General features: G+C 40.1%; 2 protein-coding genes and 2 long non-coding RNA genes across 14 annotated transcripts; 2 read left to right on the forward strand and 2 right to left on the reverse strand.

Moving 5' to 3' along the window:
* Window positions 1-390: 390 nt before the first annotated feature.
* Window positions 391-11857, forward strand: LOC124202963 (PHD finger protein rhinoceros-like). Of its 6 annotated transcripts, none has more exons than XM_046599486.1 (14): window positions 391-542; window positions 1047-1134; window positions 1255-1451; window positions 1524-1729; window positions 1791-1954; window positions 2018-2169; window positions 2259-2546; window positions 2616-2789; window positions 2852-3003; window positions 3081-3201; window positions 3296-3418; window positions 3523-3801; window positions 3903-4067; window positions 4131-11857. In XM_046599486.1, the coding sequence occupies exons 2-14, from the start codon at window positions 1071-1073 to the stop codon at window positions 10740-10742; spliced, it is 8697 nt and encodes a 2898-aa protein (XP_046455442.1). In that variant the 5' UTR covers window positions 391-542; window positions 1047-1070; the 3' UTR covers window positions 10743-11857. The 6 variants fall into 6 exon arrangements, with proteins under 6 accessions (XP_046455442.1, XP_046455446.1, XP_046455441.1 ...); XM_046599490.1 differs by having other exon boundaries at window positions 2021-2169; XM_046599491.1 differs by having other exon boundaries at window positions 392-935; window positions 2021-2169.
* A 98-nt stretch (window positions 11858-11955) lies between these two features.
* Window positions 11956-15053, reverse strand: LOC124202965. The gene is made up of 5 exons (XM_046599495.1): window positions 14889-15053; window positions 13326-13396; window positions 12955-13258; window positions 12817-12889; window positions 11956-12737 (listed from the first exon to the last, which is right to left on the reverse strand). The coding sequence occupies exons 2-5, from the start codon at window positions 13394-13396 to the stop codon at window positions 12535-12537; spliced, it is 651 nt and encodes a 216-aa protein (XP_046455451.1). The 5' UTR covers window positions 14889-15053; the 3' UTR covers window positions 11956-12534.
* A 4378-nt stretch (window positions 15054-19431) lies between these two features.
* On the forward strand, window positions 19432-27741 carry LOC124201832. 4 transcript variants are annotated; one of them, XR_006877715.1, is made up of 11 exons: window positions 19432-19590; window positions 19671-19851; window positions 19925-20090; window positions 20162-20320; window positions 20394-20478; window positions 20541-20642; window positions 20698-20785; window positions 20919-20994; window positions 21058-21268; window positions 25545-25547; window positions 27730-27741. It is a non-coding gene; the product is annotated as an uncharacterized LOC124201832 (long non-coding RNA). The 4 variants fall into 4 exon arrangements; XR_006877716.1 differs by having other exon boundaries at window positions 19433-19590; window positions 21058-21250; XR_006877714.1 differs by lacking the exons at window positions 25545-25547; window positions 27730-27741 and having other exon boundaries at window positions 19494-19590; window positions 21058-21540.
* On the reverse strand, window positions 20666-22433 carry LOC124201833. 3 transcript variants are annotated; one of them, XR_006877719.1, is made up of 6 exons: window positions 22251-22427; window positions 21990-22170; window positions 21751-21916; window positions 21550-21679; window positions 21065-21456; window positions 20666-21002 (listed from the first exon to the last, which is right to left on the reverse strand). It is a non-coding gene; the product is annotated as an uncharacterized LOC124201833 (long non-coding RNA). The 3 variants fall into 3 exon arrangements; XR_006877717.1 differs by having other exon boundaries at window positions 21065-21679; window positions 22251-22431; XR_006877718.1 differs by having other exon boundaries at window positions 21065-21916; window positions 22247-22433.
* Window positions 27742-27912: the final 171 nt, after the last annotated feature.

The raw sequence follows: 27912 nt of genomic DNA on the forward strand, positions 1-27912 counted from the left end.
TCTGGCCTCATTGATTAATAATTTTATATGATTAAGAACGAAAAACCCCTATTTTTACTATACCCCCGAGAGGGAATAAGCCCCCAACACTAGCGAACCTGGCGGGGAATCTTGGGACCCTTTACTAAACACCCGCCGTTTCTTCCGAAGAGACTGGGATAGCGCGAGAGTGTACCTTTCCTATTATATCGTGGTCATAGACCGAAATGTGTCCCGAATTAGCTAGGAACACTACCATATTTTTAATATTTAATACATTTCATTTAAAAAATAAAAATATTTTACACAAATATCAATCTTTAGGCCTACTGAAATTGTAAGTTTTTGCTTTGTCAGAAAATGAATTCCAAGACTGCAGTTTTAAATCGATTTACAATTACATGATCGATAGTAATTTGTCGCACATATTCGATATTTAATTTTTTCAGCAGCTTTATTTTTTGTAGTTTTCGATGGCGCCAAATGGCTGGTTTCGGGATATTCCCGTGAAATATCAATAACATGGATTCGTCTTGTCATGCATTACGTACGAGATAAATATGGTACTGCATACATTTTAGTGAAATCATCATCTAAAGTGTGCTGAAAGTTCCCAAGTGACTGAGAAAGAACATTGTTTACGGGGGACCCTCATCTCGTCTTAGTTCAGCCTAGATGATGTTTATACTTGGATATTTTCTACAATTGATGAGTTGCTTATGGTTTAGGATTTTATCCTAGTGATCTTCTGCATGTGTTTGTCGGAAAAGAGTCACTTAAGAATCAAGAAAAACGATTTATTATGACAAGAGGGGATGGGAATTTTTTTCCAAGATGGCGTTCGTTCTCAAAAAGCTTGCTTTGCACCGTTATTTACGTCTGTCATATTTACACCGTTTGTTAAAGGCATATGACTAAACGTTAGAAAAGCAGACATGTCCATCGTTGTTTATCCAGTAACAAATGTTGCATATTTTCACCATTTGATTACAATAACTGAATTTTTTGTTTTGTTTTTTGTTGTTTTTTAATTCTGATATTATAAATTTCCTATTGTTTTTTGTCAGGTGCTGCTTTTCTTCTACTAAAACATGTCTCAAAGAGTGAAGAAATTGCCATCTAAAGGCAAGTGTGAAGATGGGACTCAGACCATGAGTAAGCATAACTTAATATATATTTTTAAATTTAAAATATCCTGTGTCTAGTAAATTTGCATTGTTATAGATTCTCATTCCAAGTCCCATATACATCCAATCTTAATTGTTTCTTGTGTAGGTTCAAAAGGAAAACGGAAACGCCTGCGTGTAGGTGCTGGGACCAAAAGTAATTGTGGAGGAGGAGTCTTATCAGGTGATGACCATACTCAGTCTCACCCAGATTCAGCCTCCAAAACCCCATGGACTCCCCGCTACCTTTCTGACCTCAAGAGCTCTAATATTTATAATCGAAATGCAATTGAAGCACCTGCAGAGGTAGAAAAGATTTTTAACTGCCCAATCAGTCATTCCAAAGTGTATAATTTTGTGTGTTTATTTTTACTCCAGTTGTTTCGAAAAGATCTTATTTCAGCAATGAAATTACCAGACTCTGAGCCCCTAGGCACAGAAGATTATTGGTCATTATCTGATCCGTGGCGTCAAGAATGGGAACGAGGCGTTCAAGTTCCAGTGTCTCCTGATTCGTTACCGATCCCTCGAGTCGTTTGTCTCCCTAATGCGCATGCGCCAGAAAGGACACATGATTTCAAACTGTAAGATTGATTCTCTATATCAAACAACTATAAAAAGAGTTTAATATATTTGCCATTTTAGCCCGAAAAACAAATTTGTAAGGGTAACGCATGATGATTTCTATTCGCCTGAAATCCACCAATTGACTTCAGCTCCAGCGCGATCACAACAAGCATGCGCTTATGATATGGACGATTTGGATCTAGCGTGGTTAAACCGTGTAAATGCTCAGCGTAACGCGATTGGTATTGCTAATCAACAAGTAAACGAAACTGGTTCCGCTGGTAATTTATGTGATACATCTTTAGCAGGTTCATCCAAGATCTCTGAATTATCATTCGAACAAACCATGGAAGAGCTTGAGCGCCAATCATGGGCCAATATGCAAACTTTGCTCAAGACAGAAGAGTTTCTCGGCATCGAATATGACGAGAACGTTATCTGTGATGTCTGCAGAGGGGTAAGCCGTTCCTCAGATAAATCTATTCCGTTCCGTTAATGCAAGACTTCTCTCTTTCTTTTTCCTTATGTGTGTTCGTTTATATGTAGCCGGATTCGGAAGAAGGCAATGAAATGGTCTTCTGCGATCGTTGCAATATTTGCGTTCATCAAGCTTGCTACGGCATTTTAAGTATTCCCCCTGGTCCTTGGTTGTGCAAACCTTGTTCACTTGGTTTACGCCCGCCATGTCAGCTTTGTCCCAATCAAGGTGGGGCACTGAAAGCTACACGAGGTGGATCGACGTGGGCTCATGTGGCATGTGCTCTATGGATACCTGAAGTATCTATAGGCTGTGTTGAAAAGATGGAGCCCATCACTAAAATATCAAGCATACCGGTAATGCTACTTAATTTTTAATTACTTTGTGACGCCCTATATTATTCTTCGTGGTGTTTTAACATTCAGCCAAGTCGGTGGAGTCTAAATTGTGTATTATGCAAAGAAAAGAGTGGGGCCTGCATACAGTGTTCAGTCAAGTCTTGTAAAACTGCCTACCACGTTACTTGCGGTTTTAGACACAGTTTAGAGATGAAAGCTATTGTCGAGGATGAACATTCAGAAGACGGGGTGAAGCTAAGAGTATGTTTCTTCCATTAAATGATTGTTCTAGTGAGTGTATGATTAATCAATATTTGCTTTAGTCGTACTGCCAAAAACACTCGATGGTCAAGAAAAATACTGGAGGGGTCAGTGGATCTCATACGGAAGGCGAAGTGGAAGAAAACACACAATCTGTTAGGAAAGTAAAGAAAGAAATGACCGTAGAAGAAAGGAACTTGATCCGTGCCCAAAAGTAACCAACGCATAACCATTTATAGAGAAATGATTAACGCAGTTTTATTATGTAATACTAATCGCTGCATTTTTCAGGTTGCAACTAATTGAATCGGAATTCTTCAAGCACGCTAGCATTAGCGAAACATCCCGAACGTTAGATCTTGACCTCGATGTTGTTGATCAAATTTTTCATTTTTGGATTCTCAAAAGAAAGGTATGTTAAATCTTTTAATTAATAGTTACTCATTTATTCGGACTCCTTGGCTAATGTGCTTAAAAATTTTCAATCATTATTTTGAACTCCTCAGTCTAATCGAGACAGACCATTGCTTCCACCCAAAACTACCGAGACGGAGAGACTGAGTCAACAACAACAGCAAGATATGGAACGTATGAAATTATTTGTACAACTGAGGCAAGATCTGGAGAGGGTACGTGTTTCCCCATTATTGGTTTTCTCCTTCTTCTCTGCACATTATGTCATTATGTCTTAAAATTCAGTCATGGTATAAACGCATTTCTTTTCTTGAAATAGGTCCGGAATTTGTGTTACATGGTCAGCCGTAGAGAGAAGTTATCGCGTTCTTATTTTCGATTGCGCGAACAAACTTTTCACAAGCAAGTAGCCGTCTTGTCTTTGTCTGATCTCAAAAATGCATCTCCAACAGAGATGGTTGCATTACGTGACGCAAATCACGGGCCAAACATCTACGATATCATGTACTCACGTGGGGAAAGTAGCCGAAAAGAGAACTTCGAACAAGTCATTCAACTCATTGGAGGTGTACAGGCTAATGCAGCGATTACAAAAAAGGTGTGATATGCTTTCATACATTTAAAAAAATTAAATTAAAAAATATTGTATATTTACATGCATACTATTGGAACCAAAATTGATTCATTTGAAATATTTAGGATAAAAATGGACTTGTAAGTCGACCTAATCATGTAAAAGGTGAAAATCCGTATAAACGTACCTACATGAACGGAGGCGAAAGTCGCAGGTCTCGGTCACTTTCCTCTATTAGTGCCGAATCGGCTGCATCTGATACTGAAACGAACTGTAAATGGAAGAGAGCGGTAATAATTGTTTCATATATTCTAAGCCGACCAAAAAAATATTTAAACCTTAAATATTTTCAGATTCCGAGAACACCTTCGCAAACGTCAATAACTTCAGTTGATAGCGATTTTGATGTGGCCATCACACAGTTTAGTTCCAAGAAAGCCGTCTCTAAAATGTGTGACCGAGTCGGCAAGTATATTTATACGGACAGTGAGGAGGAAATGGGACGTCGTAGTGACCCCAGCTCCTCTGTTGTGCGAACTAAAGCGGCTGTTAAAGCATTCTCTCCAGTCACAACTGCCAGTCGCGGTCGTGGTAAGAAAGCTAGTGAACCCAAAACAGTAATCAAATCCACTACTGAGTTGATCGTGCCACAGCGACAAGCTGCGAAAAAAGCGACCGAAAGTTTGCATAGCGCTAACGCCAATGTTTCAGCCAAGGAGAAAAAAGAAGAGAAAGATACTAAAGGTGTGGGTAAAGAAAATGTCGTTCTCCCGCAGCAGTCTAAAAGTGAATTGAAGGGTAGTACAGAAATGACGAATTCAACCTCAGAAGAAACCTGTTCAGTAGAAAAAACCAAAGGAGATAACAAAAGCAGCAAGGATAAAGACAAAAAGGCTTCTTTCGTTTCCACTGAAAAAATTGCAGCCTCATCAGACTTCCCATCGTATGTTCCTCAGAGGCAGGCAGCAAGGAAAGCGGCCGAGACTATCAAAATTGGGAGCTGCAAGTCGTCGGTTTCGTTGTTTGATATCGATTCCGAGTTATCGGGTGATTCGTCGATGAAAAAGAAAATAAGAACCGATTCGAAAATGTTGACTGCCCCAGTTGCCAAAGGAAAACTGGAGTTGAAAACAAAATCCAAGATTGATCGTCTCTTCGACTCGACTGATTCAGATTCCGTTGATACGAAAGAAGATAACGAGCTTACTAACAAAAAGAAAGGTAAGATGGGTGCTGATGCGGAGACGACTCAGGTAGCCGGTAAGCCCTTTCGAGACAGGGGTCCCCGGCCATCAGAGTCCGAATCCCATTCCGCCCGAGGAGGTGTGGCTTCGTCCGGCCAGTCCTCCTCAGCTGGTCGTGGGGCCCAGAAAACATCCGGCAAAAATGTATCCGCCACGAAGTCTTCCGCGACAGCTCTTGCGGAAAAGAAAAGTGGATCAGTCCGAAATAAAGCCCAATCAGTTGGAGAATCTGCCGCGCAACTCAAACAGCAACAACAAATCAAGAAAGTTGCTCAAATCAGTGCGTTGTCTGCGATCCCATCTGAAACCGAATGGCCTGTCGCCAATAGAGCTCAACAACAATCCCTCAGATCTAGAACCAGATCCAGTTCATCCAGTTCAAGATCTCGATCTAGTAGCTCCTCAAGCTCGTCTTCCTCCTCAAGTTCCTCCTCATCTGGATCTTCAAACTCCAGCCTTAGTAGCTCATCTAGTTCCAACTCGTCCAGCCAATCAGCCACCTCCACCATCGACACTAAAGTTAAAACGCAGTCAACTACGCAGCCACAACAACCGTCTCCCAAGACCGAACCTGGAACTGCCGTCAATTCCGCTGACATCGTTGTTAAACCTTCAAACAAATTCTCCGCTTCGTCCTCTTCTTCATCATCGTCATCGTCGTCATCATCCGATTCATCGAGTTCCGATTCCGAATCAGAATCAAACGTCAAAGAAGTTGTTCCCCAAACAAAGACGATCAAAGACCGAATCACACCGCCCCGACAAAAGAACGGTGGCTTCAGGGCCGTCCCAGAAGCGGAAAATCCAGCAACCAGTGTTCCCATCTCAATCGAATCCGATGAGTCGCCCACTGCAAGAACGAAATTGCCCATCGCCGATAGTGATAGTCGATCACGTACTATCAATCCTAAGCCGAAGCCCACCAACAAGCGGAGTGAAAGAGATCACATCCCATCGAAACAAGATCACGAGGAATTGGACAGTCAGCAACCATGTCGGACAAGTACTGGATTCCAACACATTGACGGAAAGTGTCGAAATTCAGTTGAGTTTCCCAACTCAGAGTCAACCTGTGCCCAAGTTAACGAGGATCAATTATGCAGACAAGAAGCCCAAAGTGATAAAGGACAACGGAACGTTACCCCACCGGAGTCGGAAGCCTCGAGAGCCAGGCACGAAGAAGGAGCTGAAATGGTTGAACGCCCAATTCTTCAACGGGCGCCCCAAACGCCTGACGAGGGATCCGCGGAGCACAGAAGAAACAAAGAGCTCTCTGACTATCAGTTCGAGCAAACGAGGCCGATCGAAGGGTCTCTCTCCGTAGCTCAGCCTCCCATGAAAAAAGCGAAAGAAGAAATCAACAGAAGTGATCTATTTGAGTTTGACGAAAGCGAATTGTTGGATATCGCCCGCAGTGTATCCGACAGTGACACAGGTTTTCTTAAAAATACCGCTCAAATAAGTGAAGGTCGATTGTTCGACGAAGAGTATGATCAAGACGAAACTGCAGCTCTTTCTACTTTGAGTTATTCTTTCAATGCGGAGGCGATTCCCAAGGCGGACACTAACGAAGACAGTGCCAGGGAAACAATGAATCTCGTTGAGAAATTGCGAATGCAATACGCAATTAAAACTGGACCTACATCTACAACTCCTTTGCAAACCACCGAATGCCTGGAAGTGAATTCCGAAGAGAGATCATGCGGACCACCTGACCAACTCCTACCCTCCACTCAGTCGGAAGATCACAAAAGTAATTGTCATTCGCTATCTGTCATCACAGATAAGGGGCAGGATTCGTCGTTTGCTGAACGAGCTGTTACGCCCTCCAACAACAGTGTGCCCGTTAGTAAATGGAAACCGTTGACTCCAGCCAAAGAACCAACAAGCACAATAGTCGACCGTGAGGCATCTGTCGCTCCTGAAATGCCTGTTCTTTCGGTGAGTCAAGAGTCACAAGATGCAGTCGAAACACAATCCCCTTCGTCCGCCCAAAGTAGGTCATCGCCATCTACTTATTCACACGCCAATCCTTCGTCGATTGCTTCCCAGGATCATGCTCTATCCCCTTACTTTTTCAACGTTCCTTTTTCGACTCCTTTCCACTTTCCGCCGTATTTCAGTTCCTTTTTCAGACCGGAATTCCTTCCACCTTTCCTTTACCCGTCCTCGTTCAATGCTTCTACTATGGGAGATGTGTCGATGCTACAGCGTCCTGGCGTTCCCTCACAAGCGTCACCGTTCCTGTGTCCACCACATCCGGCGCTGCCTTTGCCCAGTTCGACAACATTGGCCGAGTGTTCGACACCTACAGAAGCACCTCGATTGGATTCGCAACACCTTTCAGTTTCCAAACCCTGTGAGTCTCATGTCCGGGCTGAAAAGGAGCAGCTGCTGCTGCCCATTATTTCCACCGACGAACCTATGAACCAGTCTTCGGAGATTGTCGTTTCGACACTGCCAGGAGTCCGCTCCCCTGCTAAAGTACCTCCAGAACCAATGTTACCAGCACAGGCGTTTAGCCAGTCGACTGACACCACAGAATGTAACAAAGAAGATCCGAGTTCTATAACATTGCCGTCATCACCTTTGCGGACAATCACGCCGTTGTCCCGGACGCTCGACGGATCATTTCTGCCAGTTCAACCAGTTCAGCCAGAGGACCCGAATATTGGAACATCTTCAGTCATGGCCACTACAATGGACGTGAGCTACAGGGCGGTATCGTCAATCGTGCATGTAGTGTCGCCGATTGTTTCGTCACCGACGACGACGGTCGAAGCCGTCTCCCTCAGTTCAGAAAGACGGCAACGACCTACTCGACAAGCAGCTATCAACGCCACTAAAGCCACTGCCGAGCAGCTGAACGAAATGCATCCAGGCGCTGCTCCAAGTACTGAAACCATGCCGACCCCCGAGATACCAGCCTTGACTTCCAACGTATCACCCACTAGGCCACGAGGAGGAGGGAGAGGAAGAGGCGGCCAGCGTGGAGCCCGTAGTAGAGGAGGTACGGTGTCGAAGAGAGCCTCCGTGGGAGTTTTCGAGCCGAAAATTGTCTCCGGGCTTTCATCTCAAGATCTTGTGGGGACCGTTTACGATTTCGATGACTTTAACGATGATCACATTAGTGATCCCGAGCGCAGTTGTCCTCTGAATTCGAAAATGATTCGCAAACCGGACGTGTTTTCCAGTCCCGTCAGTGGTAAGAGTCCTAAATGTAAATCCGGACTTCAGTCGCTTTCAATTACCGGGCTTACCCGCACAAGAAAAAGTCGTGAACCGTCGACGGATAGCGCTGGCTTTGATTCGGAGAACGAGATATCCCGCAGAATGAGCAGCAATGCCATGTTTCACATTGAGAAATCCTCCCCGATTCGAAAGCGATCCGTCGAAACTGAAACGCCCATACTACCTCCTCAGGTAGTACCTCCAATGAGGTTAACCATCCCTCGAGCGAGTAGCAACACGCTGAACGTCGAGGCCAACATAATATCGACTACAAGTACTTCGGTGTCTTATAACCGCATTGTCGAAGATTCTCCGTGTTTGCCAGATTCCAAACGGGAATTCGCGTCCGTGCAAGAAATGAAATCGAGTTCCACCTCTATGCTGAGTCACTGCCCCGTCAGAGACGAGTTGCCGGTTCCGTTGGCTTCGAGCTCAAGCCCAACAACCGGAATCGCTTCGGTGCTCAATTCGCATGCCGACTCTTTCCCTCGTGCAACCCCCATGCCCGGCCCTTCCGTGAAAGCCATGCAGGACTTGGAAGCCCTCAATCGCGCCATAGAGTCGGCCTTGGCAACGAAACCATGCATTTCTGATTCCGTCAAACCGGAAGCAATGGTTTCAGTCACGGCTGCCGTGACAGCAGTGACAACAGCATCAGCGGGTAACAGTGTCATGACGTCGATTGATTCGTCTCGCCACGCTCTCAAATTCAAGATCAAAGGTCCGTTTCTGGATGCCAACTATTCCGGGAACTCCGCTGGCAATGCCTCCAACCTGCCGCTATCTATGAATGCAAACAGCGTGACTTCTACTCCAGCCGCCGAGAGTTCCAACTTGAGGCGAATGCGGAAGAAGGAATTGATCCGGCAGTACGTTTCGCAGGACGTTCCTACTCCAACTCAGCCCTCACATCTGAACGCGTTCCTTCACTTTCCTTATTCGTCCGCTCTCGCTTACGCCAACGAGGAGTATCTCTTAGCCGGAAGCAACGATCTCAGCGAAGTCATTGGCAGCACCAATATCGGGACGCTTCCCTCCTCGTCGAATCCGGGCCAGCAGGTTACGGGTGGTGGTTACAACGGAGGTAAAAGCCACATTTCTATTCCCAAAGCCGTGGCTTCTTTAGGGTCCTTTGGAAGTCACGACGATTACGTCAGTACGGGTCCAATCAATGAAACACGAGAGGGAAAGAGGAGAAGAAGAGGCGCTTCTATGAATCCGCCTCTTTCTCGGGAGCTGCGGAATCTCCAGATGTCAGCGTCACTGGTGGATCCGTCACTGGCCGCCGACAGAACCATTGAAACCGAAGTCGGCAAGAGGAAGGAGCGACGACGAGGGCGGCCTCCGAGTAATCGAAACAACACTTCTTGTTTGGAGATGACACTGGCCAATGAGAAAGACAACAATACAAACCTCGACTTTGGTAGTCATCCGCCTCCAAAATTGAAGATTCGATTCCGTGAAAAGCTTGGCGCTGGCGAAGTGGTCACCGTCTGTGATTCAGGTCTAGAAGTATCCAGTGACAATCATGGAAATGATTTGATGGCTCCTCGCACCAAGGAAGAAGATGAAGCGAAGAAGATTCGCTTCCGGCCTCCCAAGAAACGCCTGTCGGATTCCGGGTGTGATATGACTAGACTGGCTGGAGGAGAAGGGCTTAACAGCGGAGGCAGCGATCCACCACGTCATGAAAACAACCCACCGACGCTGGAAGAGCTTTGGAGGCAAAGCATGAAGTTTCGCGAGGAAGTCATGGCCGATTTTTCTAAATCGGAACGACGGAAAGGACATCCGACGCAATCAGCCGAGGACAACGGCAACGGTGACAAGCCGGATGGCGCACCTTGCGGTATCGACTCCAAACCCGAGTTCAAAAACAAGCGCCACAAAACCAAAACGAGGAAGGATCGCAGCAAATCAAAGGATCGTGACGGCAACAACCGTAGGAGGCCTCCTGTTGCTAGTACGGACCTTGTGTCAATCGCTGGCGGGGGCGGCTTAGACTGTTTCGAATTTGGCGGCGGAAACGGCGACAGTGGCGAAGGTAGCCGCAAAAGAAAACGAAGTTTAGGTGGCGATGAGAGCGGTCTGAGCCCATCTACGGATGGCCACATTGCTCGTAACGGCGTTCAAATCATTTCCAAAGACAACAGGGAAAACTGTTCCGCGCCGCCCAAACTCATCATCCGTTTTGGGAAGAAACCTGTGAGCAGTGTCGGCAACCGCGATCCTTCTTCCAACGACCAGAAGTTGCCGCAGCCAGATGGGGAGAATGCGGAATCTCAAGGAAACGATGTCACACCACCTCCACCGCTGGAGAAACACGAAGGAGACGATGTTCCATCTGGAGTCACCTCGGTGCGGCTGATGCCCATCAAACTCAAACTGGCGCGTTGTTCACAAGGTAGCTACGTTACTAAAGCAAAATCCGACTGCACTCCACCTCCATCACCGACAGCCACGCCCAAGGAAAGTTGCGAAGTCAGGTGATAACAGTAATCGACTATCCCCTCACACTCTGCTACATTTCCATGTACTCCTTCCTTTAATCTCATCTCCCCTAGTGTGTCGAATGATGAATGAAATCGGAGGTGAAAACAAGATGAATGAATTGGTTTCAAAGTGCTCGTTCTTTGTACAAAAAGGAATTATTCAATAACCCCAACTAAAATTCGTGTTGTCAAAGAAGGCGCTTGCTGCAGCGGTCATTTTAAAGAAATTTGTTAGACCAAACATATTTTGCATGCGTTGTGTTCCGAGTCATTGACTCCCCGCCATCTTTTTCTTTCCTCCGTTTTTTTTTTTTTTTTTGTTTTTTTTTTCTGAATAATAATAATTATTTATTTTTTTTTATTGGTCCATTTTCATAATGTGGAATAAAAGTCTTACTTTCACCTCCGGCGGTTGATCAACCATTTGCCCATAGATTTTTGACATACTGGACAGTCCTCTTTTTTCTTGTATCCCAATTTCACAAATGTGGACAGAGGTACCTTAACATCTTTCGGTCATTTGTATATTATTTTAATACTACTGCGTCTCGTATCCCCCCCCCCCCCTACTGTAACATTTTTAACCTAATTATTATTGAGTATGTGTTTGTTCAATATTGTTCATGCCCTTTTTGTCTCTTTTCTAGCCTTTAAAATTTGATACCCATGTCAAAAACGATGTGGTCAGAGCTATTTGTAATGTGTACAGTTTTCCCGATGGAAGTGCAACGTTATGAACTTTCTTACCCCCCACACCATAACGTAACAACTGGCATTTAGCTAAGGAAAAACAAAAAAAAAAAAACAAATTTAGATTCATGTTGGATGAAATGAACTGCTTCACGTTGGTCCCGCTATATGACAAAAACACCTTTCGATAATGGACGAGTTATAATTGTGTAAGGTTTCGATATTATTTATGACGAACACCGCCGACTGAGTTTCTTTTAGCTGTTGTAAATTTTGTGTTTTACACTGAATATTTTAATCGTATTGCAACTCATGTATTAGGTAACTGGTGTTCGAACGTGACTGGTTCCAAATTATGTTGGTATTCGATGTGACCACATGGTACGGGCTTCTAAATTGAATACAAGCTTGAATCCAAACTAAGAGAGAACTTCGTGAGTTTTGAGTGTTCCTTTGCCATTTCATTTGGTGACAGCTTACTGTCAAGTAAGACTGTAAGAGAAGTAAAAAGAAGTAGCCAGTGCCTTTTAGTCTGTATTTTCGGAATCGTTCAGAGGAGGAAATCAATAATTAGCGACTACTGCCAGAATGGATAAAATACAAGGCTGATTGCGTAACAAAAGATAGGATTTCATTATGACAAGTGTTACCTTAATCGCTGGAAAACAAAGGGAACCTAAACGCTTGGAACAAAATAGGATGAATCACAGATGATTTAGTCCCCTCCTTCTTTTTGCTTTATAGTTCTCACTCGGGTTTGAATATGACGCACACGTGACAGTGACTTTAGTGAAAAAACATGTTTACCGTAACAATCCATAATGAGTAGCAGAAGTAAAATCAAAACATTTAAAAAAAAAATAAAAGCCTTTCGGCTGACATCGCTAGTCAGTAATGTGACAACAGTATAACACAAACGATCGCCATGAAATCGTACTGTGCCAAAGGAAGAGCCCAATATAGAGGTCACTTTAGAATGCCCAAAGAGATAAAAAGCTGCAGAATATGGATAGTGCAAATGTTTACATCAATTGAATAGTAAATGATACTCTTAATTGCTTATAACGTCGCAAGTCCATAACTTTTCGTTGGCTCCATAGTTAATTGGGACGAGTGCAGTAAGACGTCAGCTCTTTGAAAGTGCAGCCCTTGACGCAACACTCGTCGTGAACTCCTCGTGTGTAACGATGAAACAAATGGTGATTGCTCAAAATTGAATGGGCTTTATCGTCATTGATAAAAGGCCAAGAACCTGATTCCGCATTCGGTGTCGCCGCTGTAGTTGTCGATCCCAATGATTTACCTTCAAAAGTTAAATAGCGTGTTGTTTCATCCCATAAATATATTTTAAAATGTATAAGTTGAATTGAGGAAAGGGCTACCTGGTAAGGTCGAACGTTTACCGAACAGCGGAAGATAACTGCTCTTACTGCAAGCCATTCGAAGAGCATCGGCCTAAATACGTAATAATATTAAAATGATCATCGTTTCTTAAATTCGTCGTAACTTATCGTTATTACTAGATAAGATCCGCAGTATCTCGCGTTACGCTTTTGCAAGATTGGCAATAAAACACCATCTACAGGGAATTCCTTTCGTCGAATTTGGTCGTAGTTCTCTTCTTCGTGATCATCTTCATCAGAAGATATCATTGGAAATATCTCGTTCGGCATATCATTCGAGGAACCAGCGGACAGCGACACGTCATCCTTGGGCGCCTGAGGGGCATACAAAACTCGAAGAAAATCAGCAAAATAATTGCGTGCTTGAGTCTCCTCATCCTTCAGTAACCCTAGGTTGACTGGGCTTTGCAAGGTATGGGCGCTAATAGAGAAGTTATATAATCAAATATTTGTGCATGTAGACAGCGGACCTGCCGAATTTTTTTTACCTGAGTTGCGTCAAAGAATACAAGAGGCAAATTGTTATCACCAGCGAGCCGAAACTTGTTGAATAAGCCATCTACAAGTATAAGCAATGTGAATTAACAGCATTCCAAAATTCATTCTTAATGTAGTGGTGTAGTCGTAGCTATGGTTACTTTATTTTGGCTTGTAAGCAGTAGGCTTATGAAAGGACAACACAAAATTTTTGTTCTTCTTTTCAATTTTAAAATTAATTGTGGTTTAAAGATCTGATTGCCCAATATTCTTATAGTGTTAGTCTGTTACAACATTATAATTTTTCTTAATTCCATATTGAACTGAATATAATTTTAAACAAAAATTTAAAAATCATCGTCTGGATCTACTATACACATGACGGTGCTTTGAGAGTTGACATTTTAGCTCACATTTCAGTAATGCCATATGCATTTTTTAAAATTAATTGTACTCAATGATATTTTTATTTTTAAAATTAATTGTACTCGATTGATATTTTTAGTACAATTGTACTATTTCATGAAAATTATCTGTGGACTACGCGTGAAGTGATAAAATTTGGATCAGGAAATGCTAGATGTTAATATCCTTTGACTTTTTTTTTACTCAGTTGTTGTTATGGGAAATAGAAATTGTGCCCTTGCATTCTCAGACCTTTTACTATGCGACCCAATAATTCATTGCCTCATGTTGAATCGCACCCAATTGCGAAACGCGACATCCGCAAAGACCTAATTAGTTCTAATTGAACGAACCTAGTCCTTAGTCCATAAAGTCCTTTTAATAACGCCTTTAACGGTTGCTATCGTTCAGTAGGCTTAATCAAAGAAATGCGTTTTCATGGGACTTATATAGTGTCAACAGCCATAATGCAATGTTTAAATTTATTAAATTTAATCTCTAAACATGAAACTTTTAGATTTTGGTTACAGAAAATAAATCGCAGATATGATTGCGATTCAGAACCTGCTCGTAATGTCAACAATGATTTTTTAACTAGCAAATGCCTAAATAACCCTAGGAGTGATTTTTCCTTGATTTATACCAGCACCGGTACGTGTTTCTCATGTAAATCTTATACGGTGTAAGTCCGTAAGTGCCAGCAAAACAAGTCGGATGGAACTAGACTATCGATCAATTTCAACCGTAAATACGGTTGCTATACACACACACGGGTATAGATGACTTCGTCAACGAAAGATTAATTTGACAAAGAAACGTTTAGTTAAAAATTTCTATGAAATAATGAAAATAATGAACTTCGAAATAACAAAAGTTAATAAATTTGTAAATCTGAATTTAATCACAATTAAATATTATTGTCTAAAAAAACTGCATAGGTGAACCATATTGATGAGTTAGAATCAGATTAATGTGCAATACAAAATTTCATTAAAATATTTTCAAATCAAAATTAAGAATTTCTAAATCACCAAATTAAGTGTAAAAAGGTTAGAAATTTAGAATGGTGGTGAAACAAATTAGGTAGCCTATTCAGTGTGTTTAGAAATGTGTTTTGTTTGGCAATGAATAGTTTCGGTTTGTAAATATTTAGCCGTGAACATAATTACCTTGATGATTGAATTGATTCAAACTTGCTTGTGCTACCGTACGTAGTTTATTTTGATCAAAACAAGAGCCTGGAACAGCACTTCAGAGATAACAGACGCCTGAATTCGACTGAACCCTAGACTGCTGGAAGCCCGAGATAAATAGCCGAGGGAGCGACGAGGGAGAACGTACTGGAGGGAGCAGAAACCCACGGTGGGAGTAGGCAAAGGAGAGAATCACGTGACCAATAGCAATTTACTGGAGAAGGAAAAAGGAACATTGTTGTTGATCTGAAACAACGTTCTTTTCGTGGGTTCAGTTAGGTTCATTAACTGGCATTTCATCAATGTGTAAATATAGAAAAACCTGACATGCACTCGTGGAAATTTTAGCGAAAGGCTTCATCAACATATCGTACACTCCTACTACCAATAATATTTACCCAATTTCGGCCGTGTTATTGTCTGAAAGCAAACGCATTTTTTTGGCCGCTGTGAAAAGTGTCATATTAGTTAACAGAAAATAAAAGTGACAGCTTTGAGTAAAGCTGAGTAAACGTCAGCATTGGATGAATAATACAAAGACTCATTATACATTAATGACATGAAAAAGCAATTTTCCGCATAATCGATCTGTTCAGCAACCAATGTGCAGTAGCCTAACTTATATTTTCATTACATACTTTTCTTACGCAACCCCACACATGTGGTTGTTTTCGTTTTTCTCTATTAAGAAACCCCTCGTTCGCTGCAACCCGTATGTCTCTACAGGGTTGCTCCTATCACCCAATAACCATTTTGGGGTTCATACATTATTCAAATGTAACGACGAACGATTTTTCCCAGACAAATAGTAATCAGATTTAGAGGCCTAAGCATTGTATCTTTCTATATAACTTCCAAGTTGATACTGCGCGCGCATATCTTTCATAAATAAGTAGTTTCAGTATAGGCGGCAGCTTAAAGTTTAATACACTGTTTCCTTGCTCGACTGTAACAGTTCAAAACATCACACCTGTTTGTTAAATGGCAAGCAACTAAAATAAAATATAGTTATCAGTTGTAGGGAGAGCGGGGTCAAGCTGAACACGTACCAGGTGGGACAAGCTCAATAACTGACGGTAAGGATGAGAAAAAAACAAAAGTGTGATATGAAGAATTTCATAACAACTACAGGGTATAAGTATAAGTAAAATCCAGTTAATCGTTTTTGAGTTATAGCAATAACAAAAAAAATGGCGGTCTAATTTTATGTTTGTCATTGCCATAGTTTTTTGTATAACTAAACAACCTCTACGGTTAAAAAATTTTTATTGTTGAATAAAATAGTACTTTATTCATTCTGTTTTCGTGTTGCATAAAAATCTTATTGTTACGGTTAATCGTTTAAGAATAATAATGATTTAGAAAAATGTCTTTGCTGCGGGTAATACTGGACATCTTTTTTGGGGTAATATCGGACTGTAAGAGCAGTAGGCTATAAAAATATTCAAATTTTTTTTTGTAAGCAAACAAAATAATTTTGTAAACAAACACCATCTTTAATACTTTTATTTGTGATTCAATACTTGAAACATTCTAAGCCCCTCCTCTTTTTATATTGTCAGCGCTGCGTTGTCCATTTCACCCCCCAAGCATTAAATACCAAATTTTGATAACATTTTATCATTATTATTATTTTTTTTGCACATATTATATTACTTTAATGACCAAAGTAACTATTAAGAATTTCATTTTCAATAGTTTTGCAATAGCATTAGAGTTATAACCATGTCTTTTATCATTTATATTGTTGTATTGTTATATTATTATTCTTGTTTATTATCTCTCTGTCCAGTTCCCCCCCCTGAAATTTTTTTTTCCCATTTTTTTTCAAAGCTTGATTACAGCTAAAATAATGATCTGATCTTTATAAAAAAATTAGGGGACGTAGATTTTGGGGCATTCAACAATGCTTTTTATTTGTTTTCAAAAATTATGTATAGTTTAAGAGATATTGGGAAAATAATTTTGTTGTCCCGAGTGACCCCGCTCTCCCCTAACATACATACTATACATACTATACATTTTCAAAAATTAATTTGATATCCTCTCATATATTACTATTTAACTTTACCGTACCGAACATTCGTTAGGGGCCAAAAGCCAAGGCCACAAACCGAACCGAATTTCATTAAAGTTTCGTAATAAAGTTTCGTTTATTTCACGTGTATGCCCTATGTACAATCGTTGCTTCGCTGGAATCTTTAATTACGATTTGGTACGTTACCATTATTTGGGAAGCATCATTCTACAAAATCAGGACAGGTGCATTTTTTTTTATTCTTTACAAAATTTTCAACCTCATAATATAGGCCACTATAGCCAACAACTTATAAAAGTATATAACTGAGAATTTACCATTCAAAGTTTATATAAAATGCATATTACCCACACTTTTGCTACCCTTGAAACATGCCACTCATATATTAACTGATTGATCTGCAGGGCCCCAGCAACTTTTTGTTTCCCGTTATTTCAATCGTTAAGCAATCTCTGGGTCAATTTGTGCCAAAATAAAAAAACGTATTTTATTTAGTTCGTATAGCTACTTATATAGTATAAATAATATTTCTTCATAAATCATGTTTTCTCTTGTCAAAAACAGATATCATTACATAAACAACGATCATTAAATATATATAACGAAGTTTTTATTTGGAAATTTTTTTTTATGCCGCGACGGCAGCGCTTTTGGTTTTCCTTCTCATTTATCCCTGAGGTATATTTATATACGAAGGTCCTTAACAATATAGGGTGTGGGGTATAGGGGGTAGGGTATTAGTAGCTAGCAGTGAAATTCAGAGGGTTTAATGTCCATTTTGTAATCCTTTATACGTTTCTTCCCTGAATGACCAATCGCCACCAAATTTTGTACATAATTCTTTCAAAATTTGATACATTGCGTAACGGGGTTTTCATTTGTTTTTATTACTGTTTTATAAATTTAATTTGCGTATTTGTTACCTAGCTGGTTGCCGAATCCTAGTTAGTGAATTCGCTTTTTTTGCGTAACCTTCCAACTGCAAGTGCATGCTCAGCAGTGTAAACAAAAAGAAAAAAAAAAGTTTGGATCTTCCCTAGCAAGACAAGTTTTCTGCTATGGGAGTGGAGAGTATTAATTATTTTATTTGATTTAGTTTTTATGTTCGATTTCGATTTCGTCTTTATTCTTCTTTTTACTTTGTATATTCCCACTCTTATTTTTGTAACCCTTTTTGTTTTTTTATGGAAGCCGGAGATATAGGACCGGTCGAAATAGGCCCCGACGAAATAGGCCCGGCATATAGGACCGGTCGAAATAGGACCCTACGAAATAGGCCCACTTTTAAAATATTTTTAAAGCGGTCCTATTTCTCCGTCAAAGTGGGCCTATTTCTCCCAATTATTTCTAAGTTCCATAAGGTACTCTGAAATATTTTCAAAAAATAATTCGACCTACTCTGCATGAGCGAGTAGGCGGAATATTCAACGGTGGATCCGCCACCGCTTATATTCATTGCCGTAGCTCAAACCACGATGAGTGAATTCACACATTGCCGTTTCGTTTTTCACATGTTAGGTAGCTGATTTCCGTCTTTATTTTTTTATGAACGTATTCCCCTTGATCTTAACTGTAAAATTCATTTTTTACAAACGTCGTTTTCACTTATTAACTATCGCTAATTTAAAAAAATGAACAAATTTTCGTGTTTTCTTCGCCATTTATTTGTTCCGTAGCTCGATCCCCCCTTCAGAGGCTCAGCCTTGAACGCGTCTCTCCCCTTCAGCGGCTCAGCCTTGAACGCGTCTCCCCCCTCTACCTATGCCAGTACTCAGGTGAAGTAGGAAATGAACATGTTTGATGAAATAAATGATTTCAAACATATACATAACAATTTCATGTTTTTTAAAGCAACAAACGCATATCACTTTTAAGTTTATTGTTTTATGGGGCTGACGCGAGGTGCTGCTCAAGCCGGCCAGAAGTGTGGTCGAGCGGGAGAGGCTGCACGCACTCATGGGAGAGGGGTGAGTGAAGGGGGGGGTTTACCTGGGCCATACCATACACTCCCATGTTTTCCCTTCTCCGTATATGTTAACGGGTGGTCTAGTGGTTAGTGACTCGGGCTATGAATCTCAAGCGCCGGTGTTCGAATCTCGGCCATGTCGATAAAGATTTTGATTTACAAAATATTTTAGAAAAATTAATAGCTCAACAGCATAAAGCGGTGTGGAACTATCCTGGCGAAATTGATCGTTTTTTGTTTTTTTAATTGATGATATATACATTAATTGATTTAATATACCGCACGAAAAGGAAATTTCTATTATAGTTGAATACCAAATGTGGTTTTGAAGATTTCCATCTATCGGTGATAGTAGCGTCACTAGCGTGGTTCAATAGCGTCATGAAGATGGCGTCATCTGCTCATCGTCAACTTCAGCGTTTAATTTACAAATAAGAAATAGAAATCCTATAAAAAAATTAAAATAGCTTCAACATGTGTACATTTTATTTTTAATCATTTTAAAATTTGAATTGCAATTTTCGTTACATTTGATCTGTAAGAATTCGATTCTGAATCATTTTCATTTCAAATCGATTCACACACATAGCAGACGCTAACACATCAAGCGTCATCAATAGCGTGGTCTGTGGTGCAATGCTATCGCTGGAGTAAGGCGTTTACCTTCAATTCGGGTATGTTAGAGAACTCTTATCATGTTATTTTCAATCTTTAGTTTCTAATATTGTAATTATCAACTTGTGTGGATAAGTAGCGTCATGATTGGCCTACCCTGATGGCGTCATGATCGCTGCTGATTGCCTTTCAAATAGGTTTTCAGCATTCTGCTTACACCTTTGGCATAGAGTCACATATTTCACAATCCAACATCAATTGGTACCAACAGCAGCCCTTCTCTCCATCATCCAGAAGGGTCTGAGATCAGTGTTGGAGATGTGTGTGACAATTTTAATATGATGAAATTTATCTACCACCAAATTTTTACTCTTTTATGTTTTTGTTTTCCAGGATGGTTCGGAACAACCCATGGAAAGCTTATCACTCATTGATGCTGTGATGCCTGATGTTGTTGCAAGTCGTTAACAGCAAACACAGAACAATCAGAAACCAAAGTGGTAAGACCGTAAGACAGAACCACCAAATTCCAATGGAGATGAACCCATGCATTCCTATCGTAAGATAGTCAATACTTTTTTTTTATCCCCTGAACTGCTTACTTATTTTCCCTTCAACTATTTAATGAAGGCTGGGAAGAGGAAACAGGAGTAGAGATACCTGCCAGCAAATCTACTGTACTTCGTGGCCATGAATCTGAAGTTTTCATCTGTCTGCGCCTGAACCCAACAACATTCAGAAGGGTGGAACTGAAGTTCCGAGCAACAAAGAAGTCACCTTACTTGACTGGTATGTATGTTTTTTCTTATAACTTAAGCGCCAAATAGTTTGGTGTTTAATAACAGAATTCTTTTTTTTTTAGTGTGATGGAATGTGCATTTTCATCCGATGGCAAATACCTAGCATCTGGTAGCTTTGACTAATGTGTACACAGCTGGTCTACTCAGGTATATAATAGTTTCCAAGTTTAAAACAAAAACAAACTACATCTTCATTCAACTATTCTTAGTCTGGGCAATTGTTACACAGCTACAGAGGAACTGGAGGCATTTTTGAAGTTTGCTGGAATTCTCGGGGCGATAAAGTTGGAGCAAGTGCTTTTGACGGAAGTGTAAGTTTGGTTTTACTATTTCATTCGATTTGTTTTAATTTTATTTCATTTCAAGGTATTTGCTGGGATAACTGAAGAGAAGCTTTAAAGAAAGACGGAAACAATTGACAAGGCAAAAGATTGGGAACCTGAATGCTATTCAGGTAACCAGTGCCAATACATTTTATACATCAATAAAAATAAGATAATGTTTTAAAAATCAGTTGAATGTTAAGTTTACATTTCATCATCGCTCACAAATGACATGTCATAATTATCTATGTTTTCATCATTCAGGTTTAAAGGATGGTCAGTGACTACAGTTGGGAATGAGGTTTTCAGTTCTAACACTATTTCCTCCAGTAGTTCCACGGTTGATAACTAATAATAATTATAGATTGATATGGTTATTTAACAATTATTTGAATCATTTCAGTTATTACCTCATTATCCTGGTACCGTGTCCACAAAGCAAAAAGGATGGAGTTCTTCAACTGTGTCTCCTTCTTCCTATGGGCCTTGATTTTCTCGTGTGAGAGAAGCTTCTGTGATAGCTTTACGTCTTCACACAGCTGCTCCAGCACCAATGTCATCTTGTAAAACGGGAGATTTGGGCCACCCGCCAACTGGTAGGAGATAAATAATGAGTAACACTCCTAGATGTGGTCCATGAAATAAGCCACTTGTGTTCATGATTCGCAAGCACACAAAACACAACAAGGAAATGTACACCAAAAAATGGAGTTCTACCGGCCTTGGAACAAAAAACCCCAACACGAATCTGATTTTGGCTAGCGCTTCGTTTGACTTGACCGTTCGATTGTGGGACGTTGAGCTGGTATATTTTCCGTTGTGACGTTGATAAAAATATTTTGATTTGATTTGTCAATAAAAATAAGATAATATGTTTTAAAAATCAGTTGGCTACCGCGTGTTTTATTTTTTGAAATTTCCCCCAATTATGATTTAGGTGGTCTGATGTTTTATGGTGTCATTACACTGTATATTCAATAAACAGGATAGTAATTCCTCTTCCTCTAGTAATTCCTCTTCCCAGCCTTCATTAAATAGTTGAAGGGAAAATAAGTAAGCAGTTCAGGGGATAAAAAAAAAGTATTGACTATCTTACGATAGGAATGCATGGGTTCATCTCCATTGGAATTTGGTGGTTCTGTCTTACGGTCTTACCACTTTGGTTTCTGATTGTTCTGTGTTTGCTGTTAACGACTTGCAACAACATCAGGCATCACAGCATCAATGAGTGATAAGCTTTCCATGGGTTGTTCCGAACCATCCTGGAAAACAAAAACATAAAAGAGTAAAAATTTGGTGGTAGATAAATTTCATCATATTAAAATTGTCACACACATCTCCAACACTGATCTCAGACCCTTCTGGATGATGGAGAGAAGGGCTGCTGTTGGTACCAATTGATGTTGGATTGTGAAATATGTGACTCTATGCCAAAGGTGTAAGCAGAATGCTGAAAACCTATTTGAAAGGCAATCAGCAGCGATCATGACGCCATCAGGGTAGGCCAATCATGACGCTACTTATCCACACAAGTTGATAATTACAATATTAGAAACTAAAGATTGAAAATAACATGATAAGAGTTCTCTAACATACCCGAATTGAAGGTAAACGCCTTACTCCAGCGATAGCATTGCACCACAGACCACGCTATTGATGACGCTTGATGTGTTAGCGTCTGCTATGTGTGTGAATCGATTTGAAATGAAAATGATTCAGAATCGAATTCTTACAGATCAAATGTAACGAAAATTGCAATTCAAATTTTAAAATGATTAAAAATAAAATGTACACATGTTGAAGCTATTTTAATTTTTTTATAGGATTTCTATTTCTTATTTGTAAATTAAACGCTGAAGTTGACGATGAGCAGATGACGCCATCTTCATGACGCTATTGAACCACGCTAGTGACGCTACTATCACCGATAGATGGAAATCTTCAAAACCACATTTGGTATTCAACTATAATAGAAATTTCCTTTTCGTGCGGTATATTAAATCAATTAATGTATATATCATCAATTAAAAAAACAAAAAACGATCAATTTCGCCAGGATAGTTCCACACCGCTTTATGCTGTTGAGCTATTAATTTTTCTAAAATATTTTGTAAATAAAAATCTTTATCGACATGGCCGAGATTCGAACACCGGCGCTTGAGATTCATAGCCCGAGTCACTAACCACTAGACCACCCGTTAACATATACGGAGAAGGGAAAACATGGGCGTGTATGGTATGGCCCAGGTAAACCCCCCCCTTCACTCACCCCTCTCCCATGAGTGCGTGCAGCCTCTCCCGCTCGACCACACTTCTGGCCGGCTTGAGCAGCACCTCGCGTCAGCCCCATAAAACAATAAACTTAAAAGTGATATGCGTTTGTTGCTTTAAAAAACATGAAATTGTTATGTATATGTTTGAAATCATTTATTTCATCAAACATGTTCATTTCCTACTTCACCTGAGTACTGGCATAGGTAGAGGGGGGAGACGCGTTCAAGGCTGAGCCGCTGAAGGGGAGAGACGCGTTCAAGGCTGAGCCTCTGAAGGGGGGGATCGAGCTACGGAACAAATAAATGGCGAAGAAAACACGAAAATTTGTTCATTTTTTTAAATTAGCGATAGTTAATAAGTGAAAACGACGTTTGTAAAAAATGAATTTTACAGTTAAGATCAAGGGGAATACGTTCATAAAAAAATAAAGACGGAAATCAGCTACCTAACATGTGAAAAACGAAACGGCAATGTGTGAATTCACTCATCGTGGTTTGAGCTACGGCAATGAATATAAGCGGTGGCGGATCCACCGTTGAATATTCCGCCTACTCGCTCATGCAGAGTAGGTCGAATTATTTTTTGAAAATATTTCAGAGTACCTTATGGAACTTAGAAATAATTGGGAGAAATAGGCCCACTTTGACGGAGAAATAGGACCGCTTTAAAAATATTTTAAAAGTGGGCCTATTTCGTAGGGTCCTATTTCGACCGGTCCTATATGCCGGGCCTATTTCGTCGGGGCCTATTTCGACCGGTCCTAAATCTCCGCCAATCTTTTTTATTACCTCTTTTTGTTTACTATTTTTTATCTTGATTTTAATAAATTTGGTTGTCCAAGTAAAATTTCAATGCCTCCATTTTTAACAGTTAGTCATCAACCAAGACGTTGAGGAACATTTTAAAAAATGTTAGATTATATTCATTTTGAAGCTTCATCTCTCCTTCTTCCTCTGTCCTTTCCTCGGTTATCAAGATCTTCTTGCGATCTTCCATTTACCTCCGAAAGCTTATTAAGAGGAATTTTTCAAAAATTACAAACTTAGTTTTCCTTTCCGACTTGATCGAGATTCGGACCCCGAACCATGCGAATGGCAGCCTGGGTTGATGACCATTAGACCATCATTGTTATATTATTGGAAGGGAAAAAATGGGTATGATGGTAGCTCGCTATCTATTAGCCAAGACTCATGTAATGCAACATGTGACCGCATGATATAATTGTATTGTTACTATAGTAATAAGTGTTACTTAAACTTAATCTAAACATGACCACTCATAATATTGACAGATTATTAGTCAATTAGTTAATAAGAATCAATTAATTTAAAAGAATAAAGGAAAACAGAATTTTCCAAATATAATAGTATGTATACTATTTACTTTCTACTATTTAACCTTGATTTTCTGTCTCTTTAACGTTTAAAAAACGTACGTTTAATTAAAGGACATTACCGAAGGAATCTTATATCATTGTATGGAGGAAATTATAGTGAGGATGTCCTAGCAAAAAACAAAGATGGGGGTGGGGGTTTGCAAAAATAGTAACTTATTATTTTATTTTTTTTAGTTTTTGGTTGTAAAATGTTTTCTAAGTGTCCTTCTAAATAAAATATTATCCGGCGTAGCACAAAACGTTATTTTTAAACAGAGTTTAGTAGTTATTTCCACACCAAATAGAAACATTAAATTAAATAGAAGAGAGAGAGGATGGAATAATATTTTAATTTTAGTTATACATTTGCGATGTTTTAGCGCCCTTTTTTCTAGAAAAAATGCAAACATTAAATTTATGCATTTCGCAGTAATTAAGTAAATAGTAGACATTTTAATTTTGATCGAATAGATGATGGATATGATGGAGTAATTTGTAAAAAAATCAAAAATTTTCTTAAATTCTTTTGTTTCTCATTTTTTCCTACTTATTTTCACTTGAAAGAAATCATTATTTACAAATGATTATCAATTCAATTATTGTTTACTAATCAGTCATGAGATATTTATTAATTTTCGTAATAAAATCCTTAGTACATATCATGAAATAATAGGAAAGGTACACTCTCGGCTATCCCCAAGACCGGCGGGTGTTTAGTAAAGGGTCCCAAGATTACCCGCCAGGTTCGCTAGGGTAGAAGGCCGATCGCCTATCGGGTTATAGTAAATCTAGGGGTTTTTCGATCGTAATAAAATTACTAACCAATGTGTCCAGAAATTGATTTAATTTAAGCTTAATGTAATTCCCTGTCCTTAAATATCTAATTCATCTAGATTAGGCAATTTTTATGTTAAAATCGTGATTGAAATTCGCAATTTTTTTTAATTTGCGCCTTTCGCAACATTACCTATTTCATTATATTAAACACGTTTGTCTTAAATTGCGTTCAATTGTTTAAGAATGAATTTGAAGATGTCAATCTTGAATCATCTGTAGTTTAGCCGATAAGCGTAGAAATTTAGATCTATAGCACAAGACACCCAAATAAATGAATATTAAAAAATCCCGCTGAAAACATACCCGACATATACCCGACAAACGATATCTTTTTGTTACGTATATTTAAGGTGGGTAGTGCACATGTTGTTTGACTGGACTGTACTATGACCACGATATAACAGAAGGTACAGTATCCCGCACGGAAATTAGGACAGCAATTTTTCTGGACCCTAAACCACCCAGCGGCTGGTAAACTACAGTACCTACCCAAAGTTTGGGAACGAGCGAGAGAATCTTTTACCCACGCCAGGTTGTCGCCCCCTCATAAGCGCGCGTTTTCTCTGTTTAACAGATAAAAAGGCTTTTTTAAAGATTTTGTAATTAATTTTTTTCTTTAACTCCGATCATCGATAGCCAACCAAGCCCAGCTGTTTTACATCGATTAATTCTATTCTTTTCTCAACAATAATTGATAAAAAATTAATGGCCAGAAGAATAGATCTCCCTTGCTTTTTTCAAAAACGGCCACTAGATGGCGTGGCAAAATGACGTCTGTCAATGGCGAATATCTTCAGAAAATGACAAAAAATTTCAATATTTTCAATTGCCAATATCCCGTCTAATAAGCGTTAAAAATAAACGGGGCGAGATGTCTCTAGAGGGGAGCAAAATCTTTTATTCTGAAAAATTTGATTTTTTCTAAAGGTCTGGTTTGCCCGAAAACTGATGTCAAAAATCAGAAAAAAACGCTACAATTTCTGGGGGTCCCTTAGTTTGATTAAATCACTTAAAAACTATGCTAGCTAGAACATTGCGGATTTCACCATTGGGTTTTCCGTAAAATTCCGCACAAAATGTCGTTCACATGTTTCATTCAGATCTCCACTTCTGAGAGCCGTGCACTGCTGCCGGGTCTACGGAATCGCTTACTCTTCCCCCAGTCCCTACTAAACCCCTTTGTTTCAGAAAAACGTGGGGGAGAGTTAGCAATCCTTCAAACTTGGTTCACCATCTTCTCGTAAGTCTTTACGTTTTTTATACATCCTTAAAGCTGTTTCCTTGTTGCAGACGGCCCCGTCTGTCTCCTTACTCCACCTATGAGCCCCTTTCTGTATTGTATGGGTGCCCTGAGGGCCCTTGTGATTGTGATTGTGACCGCCAGTGGGCGCGACTGTCATGTGACGGCCGGCACACGAAAGAGTAGTCAGATCTAGGGTGTCCACCAGTTTCGGCACTTTTTTTCGGCACTTGGATTTCGTCGTTTTCGGCACCCTATGCAAACCACACTTCCTCGATTATGAAAAAATATTGTCCATTTCGGCACCCAAATTGTCCGTTTCGGCACCAATTTCGATCGTTTCGGGACCAACTTCAACCTTTTCGGCACCCCATTTCAATTTATCGATTTATTCATGTCAATTTGCTATCGGCGCTATTGCACCGTCAGGCCGCTAGGGGCGCTCTGACAGCTGACGGCTGTGGTACCCTCCCTCTTCCTGACGGCTGGAGCAACCCAACCCGTTCCTGATGGCTGGTCGACTACCCCCGACAGAGGCGCTGTGGCCTTATTGTTTTTTATTTGTTTCGTTTGACGTTTGTGTCAGTATACTTCCGTTCGTTCGTGTATTTCCCCCACGTACTAACTTCCCTGAATCCTCGCCAAGCTCAAAATCGGCAAGCCGACTTGGCTGCTTTCTAACTCTGGTTGGTCTTTCCATTGCACTTAAGAAAAATCGACAGTGACACAAGAGCACGACGTACAAGAACAAAGTGCGAAAAATTAGAGGTACTAAAGATAATTTACACGACACCTGGTGGAATACAAATTTTGTGACGATGCCGAAACGGAAACTAAAACTGTAACAATTTGGGTTGTGGTACTAGACTATACGCGGAATAGGAAAAGGAAAAGAGTTTCAAAATGTGGTGTTAAAATTTTAGTTGGTGACAAAATTTTATTAAAATCCAATAAATAAATCTAATAATAAATACAATAAATACAATAGTGCCGAAACGGAAAAACATAGAGCCGAAACGGAAAAATATAGTGCCGAAACGGAAAAACACACACGCCTGGCAACCCTCCCAAAAACATGACGCCTGGAACTAAATCTGGCGGCGGTGCCGAAAAAGACAAACACAGTGCCGAAAACGACAAAAAAGTGCCGAAAACGACGAAATCAAAGTGCCGAAAAAAAGTGCCGAAACAGGTGGCAACCGAGCTTTGGCTAAATACCTGGCTCTCTCGCGTGTATTGTGTTTTCTGTGAGTAATATATTCGTGTAAGCACCCTAGTTTATTTATCGTGTATTAATTCATTCGTGTAACGTAAACAATCTGATTGGGCGAATCCGCTCGTCGGCTGAGCAGATTGCAACACTATTTTTTGCTGTGTTATAGAAATATCCTGATGTGCATAAAATCTACAAAGAATCTGTAACTAAGAAATGAAAACGTGGTCGATTCCCTTCATCTACGTTTTTCCCAAGTAGTACAGCGTCTAAAAATCTCTCTAAGAAAAAATTGTCAGCTCTTTAGATCCAGCACCTA

This window comes from Daphnia pulex, chromosome 9, assembly GCF_021134715.1.
Source record: "Daphnia pulex isolate KAP4 chromosome 9, ASM2113471v1".
NCBI lineage: Eukaryota > Metazoa > Arthropoda > Branchiopoda > Diplostraca > Daphniidae > Daphnia > Daphnia pulex.

Excerpts from the sequence above, each read along its gene's own strand:
- LOC124202965 (XM_046599495.1), bottom strand. The coding sequence starts at position 13,396 with ATGGCTTATTCAACAAGTTTCGGCTCGCTGGTGATAACAATTTGCCTC. Across the intron at positions 13,259-13,325 it reads TATTCTTTGACGCAACTCAG|CGCCCATACCTTGCAAAGCC; the intron begins GTAAAAAAAATT and ends CTTCTCTATTAG. Across the intron at positions 12,890-12,954 it reads GATACTGCGGATCTTATCTA|GCCGATGCTCTTCGAATGGC; the intron begins GTAATAACGATA and ends TTACGTATTTAG.
- LOC124202963 (XM_046599485.1), top strand. The coding sequence starts at position 1,071 with ATGTCTCAAAGAGTGAAGAAATTGCCATCTAAAGGCAAGTGTGAAGAT. Across the intron at positions 2,790-2,851 it reads AAGACGGGGTGAAGCTAAGA|TCGTACTGCCAAAAACACTC; the intron begins GTATGTTTCTTC and ends TATTTGCTTTAG. Across the intron at positions 4,068-4,130 it reads ACTGTAAATGGAAGAGAGCG|ATTCCGAGAACACCTTCGCA; the intron begins GTAATAATTGTT and ends AAATATTTTCAG.